Here is a 15,489-nt window from a genome sequence, read left to right on the forward strand (position 1 = left end):
AGGGCAGTGTCACTGGCCCTCATATGTGGGATCCAAACCGGGGCCCTCTGGCGTCCCAAGCCAGTTCTTAACCATCGCACCACTCGGCTAGCCCATAGTTATATATTTATATATTTATATATTTATATATTTATATATGTATATATTTATATACTTATTTATGTATTGATGCGTGTGAATTCTCAAACTCACACCCAATAAAATGTTTATTTTTCTACTTTTTGTAATAATTGTGTAAATAAACAATAAGAAAAAGATGCTTTCTGTGCTGTGGGACTTCGTGTGTATTTGTATTGATTACTTTTCTTTTGCTGCCATAACAAGTTATCACAACCTTGGCATTTTAAAACACCACCAAATTATTTATCACAGTTCTACAAGTCAAAGATCCAGGTGGGTGCAGTCAGTTTCTCTACTATGGTTCTCACAGGGCTGAAATTCAAGTGTGGCCAGCATGATTCTTATTGGCATGCCTTGGGAAGAGTCCACCTCCAAGCTCAGTCAAGCCATTGGCAGGATTCTATTTTTTGCAGTCAGAACACTGAGATCCTAATTTCCCTGCTGGCAGTGAGAGTTCATTTTTAGCTCTTGCCAGCCTCTCTCTCATCCTTGTACATGGACCCCACATCTCAGAGCCAGCAACAGTGTGTCCAAACCTTCTTGTGCCTAGAATCCCTATGACTTCTTCTTCTGCCACATTTCTCTTCTGCCTCCAGCCCAAGAAATTTCTCTGCTTTTAAGGACTTGTTTGTTTAGACTGGGCCCACTCGGATAATCCACGGTAATCTCCCTATTTTAATGTCCACAAATATTATGTACATATGCAAAGTCCCTTTGCCACATAACATAAGATAGTCACAGGCTCCAGGGATGGTGGTGGGCATCTTTGGGGTCAGTATTCATCCCATTACAGTATGTGTGTAATTGTGTACAAGGTCTGACAATCAAGTTCACGAACTTGCCACTGTGCATTTACATTGGCAGCACTGTACAAGAAACTCAGTAAGGTTTCATAACCTTGGTATATCAGTGTCTCACAGCTGTTTTCATATCGATGTGAGGAGGTGTCTTCCTGATTGGCATTCGTTATTGTTGTTGCGTGTTTTTGGTGCCGTCGTGAGAATGTCTGAGCTTGAATTAAAGCGACAAACAAAACATCAAATTTCTTGTTAAACTTGGCAAGAGTGGAAGTGAAATCAGGGACATGTTAGTCCAAGTTTACGGGGATAATGTCATGAAGAAAACGGCAGTGTACAAATGGATTAAACGTTTTTCTGAGGGGAGAGATCGCATCAGTGATGAAGAGAGGTCAGGGTAGTCAGTAACGAGCAGAATTGACAAAAACATTGCAAAAATTCATCGAATTGTGCATCAAAATCGTCAGCTGACTGTGAAAAGCATAGCAGGCCAAGTAAACATCAATAGACAAACAGAAAAATCTTAACTGAAAATCTTGGCATGAGAAAGGTGTGTGCAAAAATGGTCCCGAAGGAGCTCACCAATGAACAAAAGCAAAGGAGAGTTGAAGTTTGCCAAGACCTTTTGGAAAGGCAAGGTTATGTTTTGGGCCATGTTATCACTGGTGAGGAAACATGGGTTTACCAATACGACCCTGAAACAAAGCATCAAAGTGCACAATAGAAGTCAGCCAATTCTCTGTGAGCAAAAAATTCCGTCAATCCAAATCAAGAGTCAAAACGATGTTGCTAACCTTTTTGATATCAGAGGGATTATTTGTTGTGAATGTGTACCAACTGGATAAACAGTTAACCAAGTTTACTATTTGGAAGTGCTGAAAAGGCTGTGTGAAAAAGTTTGACGACCTGAACTTTTCGCCAACAATTCATGGCTCTTGCATCACGACAATGCACCAGCTCACACTGCACTGTCTGTGAGGGAGTTTTTAGCCAGTAAACAAATAACTGTATTGGAACACCCTCCTTACTCACCTGATCTGGCCCCCAGTGACTTCTTTTTTTACCCAGAGATGAAGGAAATATTGAAAGGAAGATATTTTGATGACATTCAGGACATCAAGGGTAATACGACAACAGCTCTGATGGCCATTCCAGAAAAAGAGTTCCAAAATTGCTTTGAAGGGTGGACTAGGTGCGGCGTCAGTGCATAGCTTCCCAAGGGGAGTACTTACAAGGTGACCATAGTGATATTCAACAATGAGGTATGTAGCATTTTTTCTAGGATGAGTTCGCGAACTTCATTGTCACACCTCGTATGTGTGTAGTCCTTTTGAGAGTGTGTGAGTGGATCACTTAGATGCATTCTGTTATAAGCAAAGTAATATGAACTAAAAGTGCCTTCATAATACAAGCATTTATCGTTGTACATGATGAGAAATCTAGAACAGCAAGGTCCATTTAAAGCTGTGTCATCCAGTATGGTCTGCAGGCCACATGTAGCCACTAAGTACTTGAAATGTAGCTAGGACAAGGTGAGCTGTGTTCTATATACAAAATATACCCCAGGATTTGAAGAATTTGTATTAAAAATTTTTTTTTCAGATGCCTGTCAAGTTTATCCACTATAAAGTTACTATTTTTTTCTTTGTAATAAATATGTGAAAAGACTTTGAGACTATGTAAATACCTGTTACTTCTCAAACTTTGACCTATTCTCTTAAGCATCCACTGATGGTATTTGCCTTACTGTTAATGTTATGTCAGTCACCAAATAATTTCATCATTTTTTTTTACATTTATTCACTGGTATCCTACTCTTAGGAAGAGCTTTTTGCCCCTCCCTCATTTATGTATTTACCAATTGATTTATATCAGCATGGATTCCTGAATTCTTGTTTTATTTAGTGGATTGTAATTTTGTATCATTTATTTTGATGTTCAAATTTTTCCAGATTAGGCCAATGGAAACTTTTACAAGAGGGCTCCGATGCCCCCTTTTTTTTTTAAAGATTTTTATTGGGGAACTGGGGGGTTGGGAACAGTGCTGGGGAATAGGGGGAAGGGGAACAGACAAGTTGCTGTCGTCTTGCTCCTCAGTCTAGCGGTGGAGGACGCTGCCCCACTGGCCCAAGTTGGCACCATCACTGCGCTCTTCCAGGGCGAGGCAGACCAGCCGCCAGCCTCCGGAAGGCCGCCCACAGCAGCCACCGGCTGCCCACGCTGGCCGCTGGCCACACACGGCAGCCCATGGCAACCCACCGCCACAGGGGCCGCAGCCCACACCGACGCCAGTGACCCACAGCAGCCCAGCTCCAGGCTGAGCTGCCATTCAGCATCCCAGCTGCGGAGGGCAGTGTCACTGGCCCTCATATGTGGGATCCGAACCGGGGCCCTCCGGCGTCCCAAGCCAGCCCCCAACCATCGCACCACTCGGCCGGCCCCCAATGCCTTTTTAATGTGCCCCAATTGTTCTTAGAGCACCTTCTTGCTTTCTGGAATAAGATGTCACAGGCTCATCTTGTACTTTCCCTGCCACAGCTCTGTAACCAGCCATTTCTCCAAGGAGATCTGGTGCTTTTTAGTGGATAACAGTATTTAAAAACCAAGATCTGGGTGCCAGATGGGCTGATTGCTGCAAGGATATCATTGCTTCTACACCCCCTCAATGTTAGGGAATTGATAGATGTATGTATAAAACTTTTACTGACTGTTAAAAAAGTAAAATCTCATTAATATTTTTATATTGATTATATATTAACATGATATAGTAATATATTGTATGACAACGTTTTGGATATATTGAGTCAAATAAAGTTTATATAAAAATAATTTCATCTATTTCTTTTTACTTGTTAAATATGGCTACTAGAAATTTTAAAATTACATATGTGGCTCACATAATATTTAGACTGAACAGTGCTGGTTTAGAGAGCGTCATGTCGTAGTGGATCCAAGCTCTTTCTGTCTGGCTGATCCTCCATTTTCAGTGCATTAGTACCATCTCCCCTTATGATCATAATATGATGGCCACAGCTCCAGCCATCACAGAATCACATAACTGTGTACAAAGCAGGAGCGGCAGAGACTCTAGCTAGCTGTCTCTATATTTATTCTCCTCTTCTTCTTTTACTTAGAGAATCCCTGAATTGTAAGTGGACTTGAGAGTGCTCTACTAAAGATAATATTTTCCAACCATTCCTGCACCTATAGCACTAAGTTCTGGCCAATGCATATGAGTGAAAGTGAACAGAGGGGCAGGCCGGGTGGCGCACTGGTTAAGAGCTGGCATGGGACGCCAGAGGGGCCCCGGTTCAGATCCCACATATGAGGGCCAGTGACACTGCCCTCTACAGCTAAGATGAGGAACCACAGCTCAGCCTGGAGCTGGGCTGCTATGAGTCGCCGGTGTCGGGGTAGGCTGCAGCCTCTTCTGCAGTGGGTTGCCATGGGCTACCGTGTGTAGCCTGAAGCCAGCGTGAGCGGCCAGCAACCACAGTGAGCAGCAGTCCAGAAGCCGGTGACTGATCTGCCTTGCCTAGGAAGAGCACAATGATGGTGCCTACTTGGGCCAGTGAAGCAACGTCCTCCACAACTAGACTGAAGAACAAAATGACAGCAACTTGTCTGTTCCCCATCCCCCAATTCCCCAATTAAAAAAATATCTATATAAATAAATAAATAAATAAATAAATAAATAAATAAATAAAAAAAAAGTGAACTGAGTACCTTATGAGTTCCTTTAAAGGACACAGAAAATGCCCTCCTTGTCTCCTTTTTCCTTTCTTGCTGAATGACAGAAATTAGAGCAGCCATCTTACTTTGCCTTCAGTTTTCTAGGATATTTTCAGTGGGTATAGAATTCTGTGTTGACAGTTTTCTTTTCTTTTTTTTTTTTTTAGTACATTAAATATTCAGGGGTAATTTAGATATAGACTTAGGTTCTCTCCCTTTGGGGCTTCCTCCATATTGGGGTTTCTCCTTTCAATTTCCAACTGCTTTGGAAGCCCAAATTCTGGCGTCTGACACCTCAAGTCAAAGACTGGTTTTCTGCTTGAATTCAAGTTGTCCCTTGCCACATGGACAGAGGCGTGTCTCCAAAGGAAAAGCCATATACACTTAGATCTCACAGTGTGTTCTGTTCTTTAAAAGGTCAAATCCCCTCCAGTTTCTGCCTGTTTCTGGTTATGCTTCAGGACCTTCATAATAGTCTTTTAAAAAATATTTTGTCCAGAGTTGGTAATTGTCCATAGGGAGGTTAGACAGTACCCTCTCACCTGTCTCTGTCTTACCTTTCTCATATGGCCTCTCTCTCTTCCACTCCATCGACTCTCACTCTCACTCCCTTCTACCCCCGTTTTAGGGAGAGACTGGACAGGAGTTGGCAGTGTTCCAGGCTGTGGAGAAAGCACTGGACTCTAGTGGTATGGCTGCTGTCTACCTATGCATTAATTTCTTTTTTCATTAAAACTGGTCAACAAGGTAATTAAAGATGCCCCAGTGGATCATCTAAGTGTTAAACGTATTCTTCCATCCCTACTGTGCAGCCCATATTTCTTCCTGACAACCAGGGTCAATTACCCTTGCCAAGATGTTCCTTGTTCCTTGGTCTTGTGGCAGAAGAGCACAGTGAGTGGATTAATGGGATTCTTTCTGTGTTCCAGGTGGAAAGGACCACTCTTGGGAACCAGGGCCTCTAAATCTGCAGAGTCTAAACTTTTTCTGGTAGGAAGCACCAATTTCTAAGGTGGGTCAGTGGAAATGATGGTAAGCAATACCATTTTGGCATTCACCCCTTGGTTCTCAGACTCATTTTTCTACCTAGTAGGGGCTCAACACCATATAGTGATGGCTGATTTAAGGTGTATGTTGCATTCCCAGTAAAGTACTCTGTCCTTGAAGAGTTTTGATTCCAAGCTGTGGCCTAGGCTGCATCTTTAAGAGGCCATTTTGCTGCTCTGTTAGGCCAGAAGCTTCTGCAGAGTGGGGTTTGTAATGGAACCGGAGGATCCCGTGTTTGTATGCCCACCGCTGCATCTTGTTTGCTCCGAAGTCCCTTGATACATGATGATGTTTTGCAGAATCCTTTGTTGGTGGATCAGAGTTCTGAAATTCCTCAATAGTTCTGGCTGAGGTCTTAAGGTCAGGAAAGGCAAAGCCATGGTTGAATTATCCCAGTCAAGGTAAGTCCCTGCCCCATCCAGGGTGAAAGGGATCCAGTGTCCTCAACTTACCACCAAGCAGCAGGTTGGTCTTCTCAGAGGATGGTGCTTCTGGCTGGCAGGCTTGACACTCAGCAGTGGCAATAGTCAGATCAGCTTTCATGAATGAGAGCTCATGCTGTTGGGCCCCATGTATGGCCTTCATCCTGCTACCATGGTTGCTCCATTCATGTACCCATTAATGCCAGGCTGGGGAGGCTGATGATGGAGGCTAGCTGGTGCCAACTGGCCAAGTTATTATTTTTCCTTGGTTGATTAGTGCCACTTCAGTAGCTGATGTTCTCTGGTGGCCATTGACATGCAGAAAAATCTTTATACTGTGTGTCCTCTGACATATGTCCACCCATTTGCCTCTATTGCAAGTGTTCTCATCTGATCTTTTTCAGGCTAACTTCAGGCTGCGGACCAAGCATCATGGCCTTTTACCACTGTTTATAAATTCCTGTATAGTCACTTCAGGCTACTCCTCTTTCCACATAGTGGATGATCAGCTCTGCCCATTGGGACGATTTCCTCTCACTGTCGCCTTTCAGGGTCACCCTTGAATTGAGCTGTAGTGAAACAAAACTCTTTTTTCTTCTTATACCCACATACTGAACCAACCCACCCATGGGCCAAGCTTAGCCTCTTTGTTTCATCATCAGCCAGTCATAAGGGGCCCCCTGCAGTAGGTGTGATCAGAGGAAGAGGCACTGATGCAACAATGGTGATGACACGGAAGCTTGGACCACCTGTTCATGAAACTGACTTGTCCTCTGGCCCTGCCTGCTGGATCCTGCGTGCACCACTCCCATCTTCTAATGAATGGCTGCTTGGCTCACTGACTTTATGATTCAGTGGGTTATATAGCTCATAACTGGTCACTTGATGTCTTGTTGTCCTGTGCTTCCTCTCTACCATGTGGAAGAAGCACTCCAGGTACTGCTTTATGAATGGTATGTGCTTTGCTGTGGATGCCGTGACCTTGAACCCTGGTGGGCTGCACTGTGATTCTCCTATTGAGGTTTGTGTAAATCCCACAAGGGGTCTTTCCTTAACACAGATACCTCTAGTTCCATAGGGCCTGTGGGATCATATGCTTCAAGCAACAGAGCTGTTCACACCTCAGCCTGGACCTACTGCAGAGTGCTTTTCTGTTCTGTACCCCATTCAAAGCTGGCACCTTTTCATGTTTCTGACTTGAAGCATTATTCCCAGGTGTGGAATATGCTGTCTGCTGAACCCAGAGATGCCTAACAAGCCTTGTGCTTTTTTTTTCTTCATGGTGTGAAGTGTGAGTTGCAATAAGTTTATTTTGGAGGGGGTGTCCTGACATACCTCAGACCACTGAATGCCTAAAAACTTCACTCATGGAGCAGATGCCTAAGTCTTTGAAAAATTCCTCTCCCACCCTCTGGAGCATGTCTTTCGATGTACTCATCACTTCTTCCTCATACAATAGCATGTTGCCTCAGAGGAGTGGGCCAATGTAAAGCTCTGTGGAAGGTCTTTGCAGTTAATATTATGACAGAGGGCAGGAGTGCTAACATATCCCTGTAGTCATCTTCTAAATGTGCATCTTGGCCATCCTGAGTAAATGTAAACTGCTTCTGATTCTTCTTTCTCGTGGGGACAGAAAGACTGCATTCACCTGATCAATGGCCACATATGACATAGTGAGCTGTGTGAATCCTTGCTGGCAAAGATACCACGTCCAGCATGGCAGCTGCAATTTGGGCTACTACTTGGTTAAATTTGCATGTCCACTGTCTTCTGCCATGATTTATATGGTTTTTGAAGGGGCCAGACAGGTGAACTAAATGGGGACATGACAGGCACCACCATCCCTGCATCTTTCATGTCTTTGAGGAAGGCACTAATCTCTCCCATATCCTCTGGGAAGTGATGATTTTTAAAAACCATGATGGCCAGAATGGGAAGGGGCCAGTTTCCGAGGCTTCTTTTTGGCCTTTCCCCATTATAACAGTTCTGTGAGCCAGACCTGGCTCAGGACTCCATTCATCACCTGCTTCTACAGTCCCCCCAACTTGAACAGAAAGGCCAGGATGGCACTCTGGGTTCCAAACATCAATATTAATCCAGACCCTGTATTCAACAGTTATCCAGAGGTCTGCGTTTTCACCTTTCACCAGTGTGCTGTCCATTACCTGAGGAAATTGCCACTGGCAGCGGCATCCCAGTATGTGTTTAATAAGTGGCTCTTGGAGAAGAAAAGCTCTGATTTGTGGCATTTTCCAGTTTCTATGGTGTAAATACCACCACCATAGGCTGATATCAAGCTGCCAATACGATGTCCCAGAGCACGGGCAGTACGACATCGTTGTTTAGTATTTCTATACAGATATAACAGGCAAAGTGTTTTCCTTTCCTAGTACTATCATAACAAAGTACCACAAACTGGGTGACTGAAAACAACAGTTTATCTCACAGGTCTGGAGGCCAGAAGTCCAAAATCAAGGTATTATCTGCACGGCCATGCAGGTTTCCCTCTGAAACCTATAGCGAAGAGTCTTTCCTTGCGTTTTCCAGCTTCTGGTGGTGGCTGGCAATCCCTAGCAGCACTCCAGTCTCTGCCTCAGGTGTCACATGGCCGGCTTCTCCTTCTGTGTGTCTCCCTCTGTGTCTTCTTCCTCTTTTACAAGCATGCCAGTCTATCGGATTAGGGCCCACCCTAATGACTTTATCTTAACTAATTATATCTGCCATGACCCTATTTCCAAATAAGGTCACGTTCTGAGTACTGGGGGTTAGGACTTCAATGTATCTTTTTGGGGTGGGGAGGACACACTTCAACCTGGAACATATAATTAACCTCAAGAGTGTAGATACTAGGAAAATGTGGTAAAATAACCAGGAAGTGATTTATGAGTATTTATTTTTATTTTAATATAATTTTAAATGGTGAGTTTCTATCATTTAATTCCTAGTGACTTTAACAATTGACTTAGAAAATTCCTGACAATTTAACAATCGGCTCTTGTGTGTAGTACAAGCCAGCTCCAGCACAACATGGGTCATGGGTCCCTCTGGGGAAGGACTGGGGAAATCACTAATGAGCACAGTTGCTGTGGCACTGCAGGGTTGCTCCCCACAGGGGGGCCTGGCCTCCCCCTGCAGCTTGGGATCAGAACATCCACTCAGGTCTGAAATGGGCAAGGGACCATGATTTTTCATCAGGGCATCGCCCTCAGTCTCTGGGTTATTCACATAATGATGTGAAGATGAGCAGGGAGAGATTTGGAGATAGAGTGATGTGGCCACAAGCCATGGAATGCCAGCAGCCACCAGAGGCTGGAAGAGGCAAGGAACGGATTCCCCAGAAGAAGTGTGGCCCTGCTGACACCTTGATTTTAGCCTGGTGATACTGATTTCAGACTTCTGGCCTTCAGAACTGTGAGAAAATACACTTCTGTTGTTAAAGCCATGAAGTTAGTAGTATTTGCTAAAGCAGCCACTGGAAACTAATCCAGTTGTCTTGTAAGCACTTGTCTTATTTGAGGTCTTTGATGACTTTCAAGTTTCTCTCTGCATCTGTTCAGATATCCCTATCGAAAGTCTCCTGGTCTCACATTGGCACAGGGGACTTGCAGACCTGGGTATTCAACCTTCCCTGAAGCTCTACACCTTTAGGAAGAGCTCCTGAGTCTGCTTTCTCTGCCACCAAGATGGACTCTTGGTCTTTAAGTTCTGCTTTGAATTGGTGATTAATGACCTGTGCTTGTAGTTATCTCTTGTCAATGAATCAGTGGGCTCACCAACAGCCACCCAATTCCATGGTCATTGTTTCCATTTCCATCATGTCACTTCAGTGTCATGGATATTGCTCCTATCCAGGCCTCCTTTTTCACCAGTATCTCATCCCCGTTCACAATAGGTACAAATTTAAACTATTGCACCGCTAAGTATGGCACTGCTTCACCTGCTACTATGGTGCGTCCCACTATCAGCCAACCAGCAAGTGAGCCCATTCCAAAAGCCCATTGCAGACTCAGCTTGCTAGGACCACCTGTGTTACAAATGGCCTAAGATTAGATTTGCCGGAAACACTCTGAGACTGAATTGCAGGCAGAATGCTTACTGGGGAGGGGTCTCAGGAGATGCACCTGTAAGAACATGAGGAAGGCAGGATTGGGGTGGGGGACAATGCAGTTAGCTCATTCTACAGAGAACACCGCAGCTGGGAGGGCCTCTCAGAGGGACCCAGGCTGTGGGATCTCTATGTTAGCCAACCACGGGCCAAGGGCAGTGTCCTGGGAAGGGGACTAGTGTTGAGGCAAGCCAGTACCCTGTGGCTGACAGCACTTCCCCCACGAGGGGTGTAGCCTGAAGCCATAAGCAGCCAGCGTTCCCAACAGCTGGGGCATGAGTGTGGGGGTCCTGAGCTGACATGTGGGATCTGGGTGGAACATCACTGATCTACTCCACAGCTTAAACTTTAAGGTCTGGGATGGAGCCCTATCAATGTCTTCACATGGTCATATATTTTTGTAAATGAAGCACAATATTGTTTCATTCTGTTTCTTAAAAGGAGCCCCTAAATTGTGTAAGCTTAAAGCCCCACTAATCTTGAATCTGCCCCTGAAAGTGAGAACAAATCAAACCAGTCAATCCGCGCTGAGTGAGGTTCACATAAAGGCTGAGCTGCTGTAACAAAGAGACCCTCAAAATGGATGGATTAAAACACAGAAGTGTAATTCTCTACCTCCTCACCGTCCCAAGGGAAGGGCTCCAGTTGGCAGGATGGCTCCACTCAGTCAGCCAGGGACCCACAATTCCCTAAGGCAGGCATTCTTAACCATCTTCATGCATCGGATTTCGTGACAGCCTAGCAAAGCTTCTCAGAATAAAAGAAAATACACAGGACAAAGGAATCCAATTTTTATTGTAAGACAGTATCAAAATGTTTTCTAAAACTGTGATACAGTAATTTTGTGCTTCTTCATTAATGCATTAAATAAAAAGTCACTTGCAGCAGGTTTAATAGCTACTGTAACTTAAAAGTGGAGATGAGCATACATATTTCAAGATGCCTGCTAGAAAATAACGTAACATGAAAATGTCTGTGATTTCTTTTGGTGACAAAGTCAGAAGTTCTGCTAACACTATTGTGGTCTGTTGCCTACATTTGTAGCAGATGTGTGATAGGCTGAATAATGCCCCCCTCCCCCCAAAGGTGTTCCTAATCCCTGGAAGCTGTGACTAGGTCCCCACAGGTGGTAAGAGAGACTTGGGATGTGACTAAGGGTCTTGGGATAAGGGTCTTATCCTGAGTTGTCCAGGTCGGCCCAATGTAATCACCAGTAGCAGGAGGTGTGACACCAGAAGCAAGAGATTGGAGCTATGTGAGGAAGGAAACATGAGCCAAGGAATGCAGGTGACTTCTAGGAGCTGAAAAAATCAAGGGAATGGATTCTCCTCGGAAGTTTCCAGTGAGAACCAGCCCTGCTGACACCTTGATTTTGGACTTCTGACCTCCAGAACTGCAATATAAATTTATGGAGTGTTTTTGTTTTGTTCTTCTGGTTAGGTAATTTTTTATTTTTTATTGTGAAAAATACATCTAAAATTTACCATCTTAGCCATTTTTAAGTGTACAGTTCAGTAGTGTTAAGTGTATTCACATTGTTGTGCAACCAACCTCCAGAACGTTTTCATCTTGCAACACTGAAACTCGGTACCCATTAAACAATTCCCCATCTTCCCTTCCCCAAGCCCCTAGCAATCACCATTCTACTTTCTGTCTCTATGAATTTGCCTATTCTAGGGCCTCTTATAAATGGGATTATACAATATTTGTCCTTTTGTGATGGACTTAGTCCACTTAGCATAATGTCCTAAATTTCATTTATGTTGTAGCATGCATCAGAATATCCTTCCTTTTTAAGGGTGAATAATATTCCATTGTATGTATATACCACATTTTGTTTATCCAGTCATCAGGTGATGCAAAATTTGTGTTAAGTCACTAAGTTTGTGGTAATTTGTTACAGCATCCATAAGAAGCTAATACAGGAAGGAAATGTCAAATTTCAGGTAGAGGTTAGTGAAAATAAAGATGTTTTTTCCTGCTCTTACAAGTTCACAGGCCCACCCTGAATTCTTATGTCAGGTTAGAACCCCTGCTCCAGGCATTGTCCTCATCTGCACTGTGAAATCTGGCTCTCAGACAGATCCAAGGTCCAGCTTGTGGGAAGGAGAAAGAGAGCAGGACAACCTGCTCCATGTTTGAAGACTTAGATTCTGGTGAGGATGTGGTCACATGGCCACATTCAGCATAGAAAACGCAGGAAATATCATCTTAAGTTTGGGGGCCTGTACCAGCCTCCATCTCTAGCTCTGAGGAAGGAGGGGTGAGAGGATTTTGGTGGACAAGGCAAAGGCCGTGCCAAGATCCTCTCAGGGGACTCTGGGTGGGAGGAGTCAGGTGACAGAGAGCACAGACAAGTTTTCTCAATAAACCCAACAACTCTGAGGCAGGAGGTGCTGAGGTTAGGCCTAGGTGTCTGCCCTTAGCACACCTCTGCTGTGTAAACTTGGCAAGTCTCTTAACCTTTATGACCATCAGCTGTTTCATTTTCAGGGTGGGAAAAAGCACTGTACCTACCTCAGAGGTGTTTTGAGATTTCACTGCTCTTGTGTGTGGAAAGCTTCCAGGACAGGGAGGTGGCAATGAGAGAATCTCTTCATTATACTCACTTTGCATTGGCTGTTCTCACTACCTGGAATGCTGTTCCCCCCAGATGTTCTTATGGTTCCTTCCCTCCCTCCTTCAGGTCTTCAATCAGATGTCACCTTCTCAACTGTCTTACAGCGTGCAACCCCTTCTCTGAACACCTGACTCCATCTCCAGCTTAATCTTTCTCCAGAGCACTTCTCAATAGCTGACATCATACGTATTTCGTTTATTATTTTTTTATTGTCTGACCCCTCCTACTGGAAGGGGTCAGCTCCATGAAGGTCAGGGAGGTTTGTGGGCTTTGTACACTGCTGGATCCGCAGTGCCTAGAACAGTGCTGGCCTATAGTAGCTGCTCAATAAATACATTCTAGAATCAATGATTGACTGAATGAATGAATAAAGGGATGGGTTGGTCATGATCAATGGGTTGGTCATGATCAACTGGTCCCTTTGAAGACCTCAGCCGTACCTGAAATCCTGAGCAGACCTTTTCATTCCCATCTCATATTGGTGGCAGGTGGGGAGGGGTGAGGAGACCTGTCCCGTGCTTTATACCCTGCGGTGATCAGTGGTAGCCTTACTGATTTTCTCTTCTCAACTGACAGCGCGCCTTTCTCTGGGTTATCTCTCCTCTAAGCAGCTTCCCCCAGGGAGCCTGAGGCCCCTTCGTGGAAATACTTCCTGGGTATCCTGTCACCATCCCCCTCGATATTTGAGCAATCTGCAGAGAGATGAGCCCTGCCCCACCCTCACCCCATCTGGGCACCTACAACCCTACCCTGTGGGGCTGGATCTGCCCAGTCCTGAGGATTGCTCCATTCAGGAAGTCACCTATCCTTGTCAGTTTCCCTTTCCCAGGCTTCCCTGGCCCCGCCCTGCTCCTGGCTTCCCAGCCCCAGGCTGCCCCTGGTGCAGTGCCAACCTCAGCCTGGACCTTCTGTCTGTCCTGGCTAAATGTTTCAACATGGAGCTGAGACAAGAATTAAATCCCAGACGCAGTCAGGGATAGAGCAGAGGGGAGACTGAGGCCAAAGATCCAGATAAGGCTGAGCCTGAGTGGTGGATTTGGGGGCAGATATGCATCCTCCTTTTGGTACAAGAGGCTCAGGAGTCAGGAAGGAAGTCTGGTGAGAGGCCTTGAGAGGGTAAAGGGCACCTTCATGAGTCTCCCCAGGTCCCTCCCTCGGGCTGTGGCCTGACCCCTGCCCTTTCTTTCCAGGAAGAGTTGCTGTTGCTGAGGAACTGGAGCTGCAGCTCCCACCCATTCCCCAGGACCCGGGACCTGAGGCAGCTGCAGGTGAGTTGGGAGAGTCAGGCCCAGCGCTGCCCTCACCTGGCCCCACCTCTGGCTTCTTCGGTGGCTCCTTTACCTGTTCTTTGTCACTTGTCCCTGTGTCTCGCCCTCCCCACCCGTCCCCCTGACCTCATTCCCTCACCCGCCCACGCTGGCTGCGCACTCTCACCTATCCCCTGACTTTCACCTTCACCTGTCCCTTCGAGGATCCTTCTCACCTTTCCCTCTTCACCTGTTCTCTCTCATGTACAACTCTCACCTGTCTTCCGTCTCCCCTCCTCAGGTGTCGGAGCGCCCTGTAGCCTTGGAGGCTGAGCTGGCCCTGACACTCAAGGTGTTGGCAACTGTGGCTAATTCGACCCTGGGGGACATCCTGGACCAGCCCCTCTGCACACTGAGCTATATCTACTCCAAGCTTCAGGCCTGTGTGAGTGCTCGGGGCACCCAGGCCATGTATGTGGGCTCTGACCACCGGTATGTCCCACTCTGTCCCAGGCCCTGCCTCACACAACTTCCTCACCCCACAGGTCCCAGCTCAGCCCACAGCAAGCCCCAGGCTCCACGGCCACCTCTGCCACTGGCTGCACTGGCTTCATGAGGCCTGGAAGAAGGGAGTGACCAGGGAAAGAAACTAATGTCTGGGGCCAGCAGGGAGCCTAGATATGGGAGCCATCCCTTCCTCCCCACAGGCATCCCGAGGTTGCCTTGAAGCCTCTGTCACATTCAACCTCTTCTGCCTTTGCACCAGGGACATGATCTGTATCCCCAGTGGAGACCTGTGTGTCTGACCCCTGAAACCCACCTGCAACCTGTCCTAGCACCGTAGATATTATTTATGCACCAATTACCTCCTCTAGATTATTGCTTCAGATTCCCATCTGTTTATGAATCCCTCAAAAGGTGTTTATTCTTGCGCTTTGCATACAATATGTGAAAATAAACTATTTGTCTGCAACACTGACCTTATTTATATGTGACTGTATAAATGACTGCATGACTGCATATGTGACTGTGGCCCTCTGAGTGTGTGTGTGTGTGTGTGTGTGTGTGTGTGTGTGTGTGAGTAGGGGAGGGGGAAAAGAAGGGGAGGTAGGGATGGGGAGGAGGGAAGGAAAGAGAGAGGAGGGGGAGAGAGAGAAAAAAGGAGAGATGAAAGGGGAGGGGGGGAGGGGGAAAGTGAGACAGGGAGAGAATATGAAAGAAGGAATTAATGAGTGAAAGGATCACTAAGGATGTTTTCAGCTACAAGTAATGGAAGATTTCATTGCAAATGACTCAAACATCACAAACAGTTGTTACACTGCTTGTAATGAGATGTCGAGAGGAGGCTGTGGCCAGGAGAGGTCAGTGGGACAGTGGCTTTATCATGAACTTAAGGTCT

At 45.7% G+C, this 15,489-nt stretch overlaps 1 protein-coding gene across 1 annotated transcript; it reads left to right on the top strand.

Moving 5' to 3' along the window:
* The first annotated feature begins 13,087 nt into the window (after nucleotides 1-13,087).
* On the top strand, nucleotides 13,088-14,896 carry LOC109395336 (interferon lambda-3-like). Its single transcript, XM_019666252.1, has 5 exons — nucleotides 13,088-13,093; nucleotides 14,034-14,111; nucleotides 14,392-14,535; nucleotides 14,636-14,722; nucleotides 14,798-14,896. Exons 1-5 carry the CDS (start codon nucleotides 13,088-13,090, stop codon nucleotides 14,894-14,896), a joined length of 414 nt encoding a protein of 137 aa, XP_019521797.1.
* The last annotated feature ends 593 nt before the right edge of the window (nucleotides 14,897-15,489 follow it).

This window comes from Hipposideros armiger, unplaced genomic scaffold, assembly GCF_001890085.2.
Source record: "Hipposideros armiger isolate ML-2016 unplaced genomic scaffold, ASM189008v1 scaffold_466, whole genome shotgun sequence".
NCBI classification, from domain to species: domain Eukaryota; kingdom Metazoa; phylum Chordata; class Mammalia; order Chiroptera; family Hipposideridae; genus Hipposideros; species Hipposideros armiger.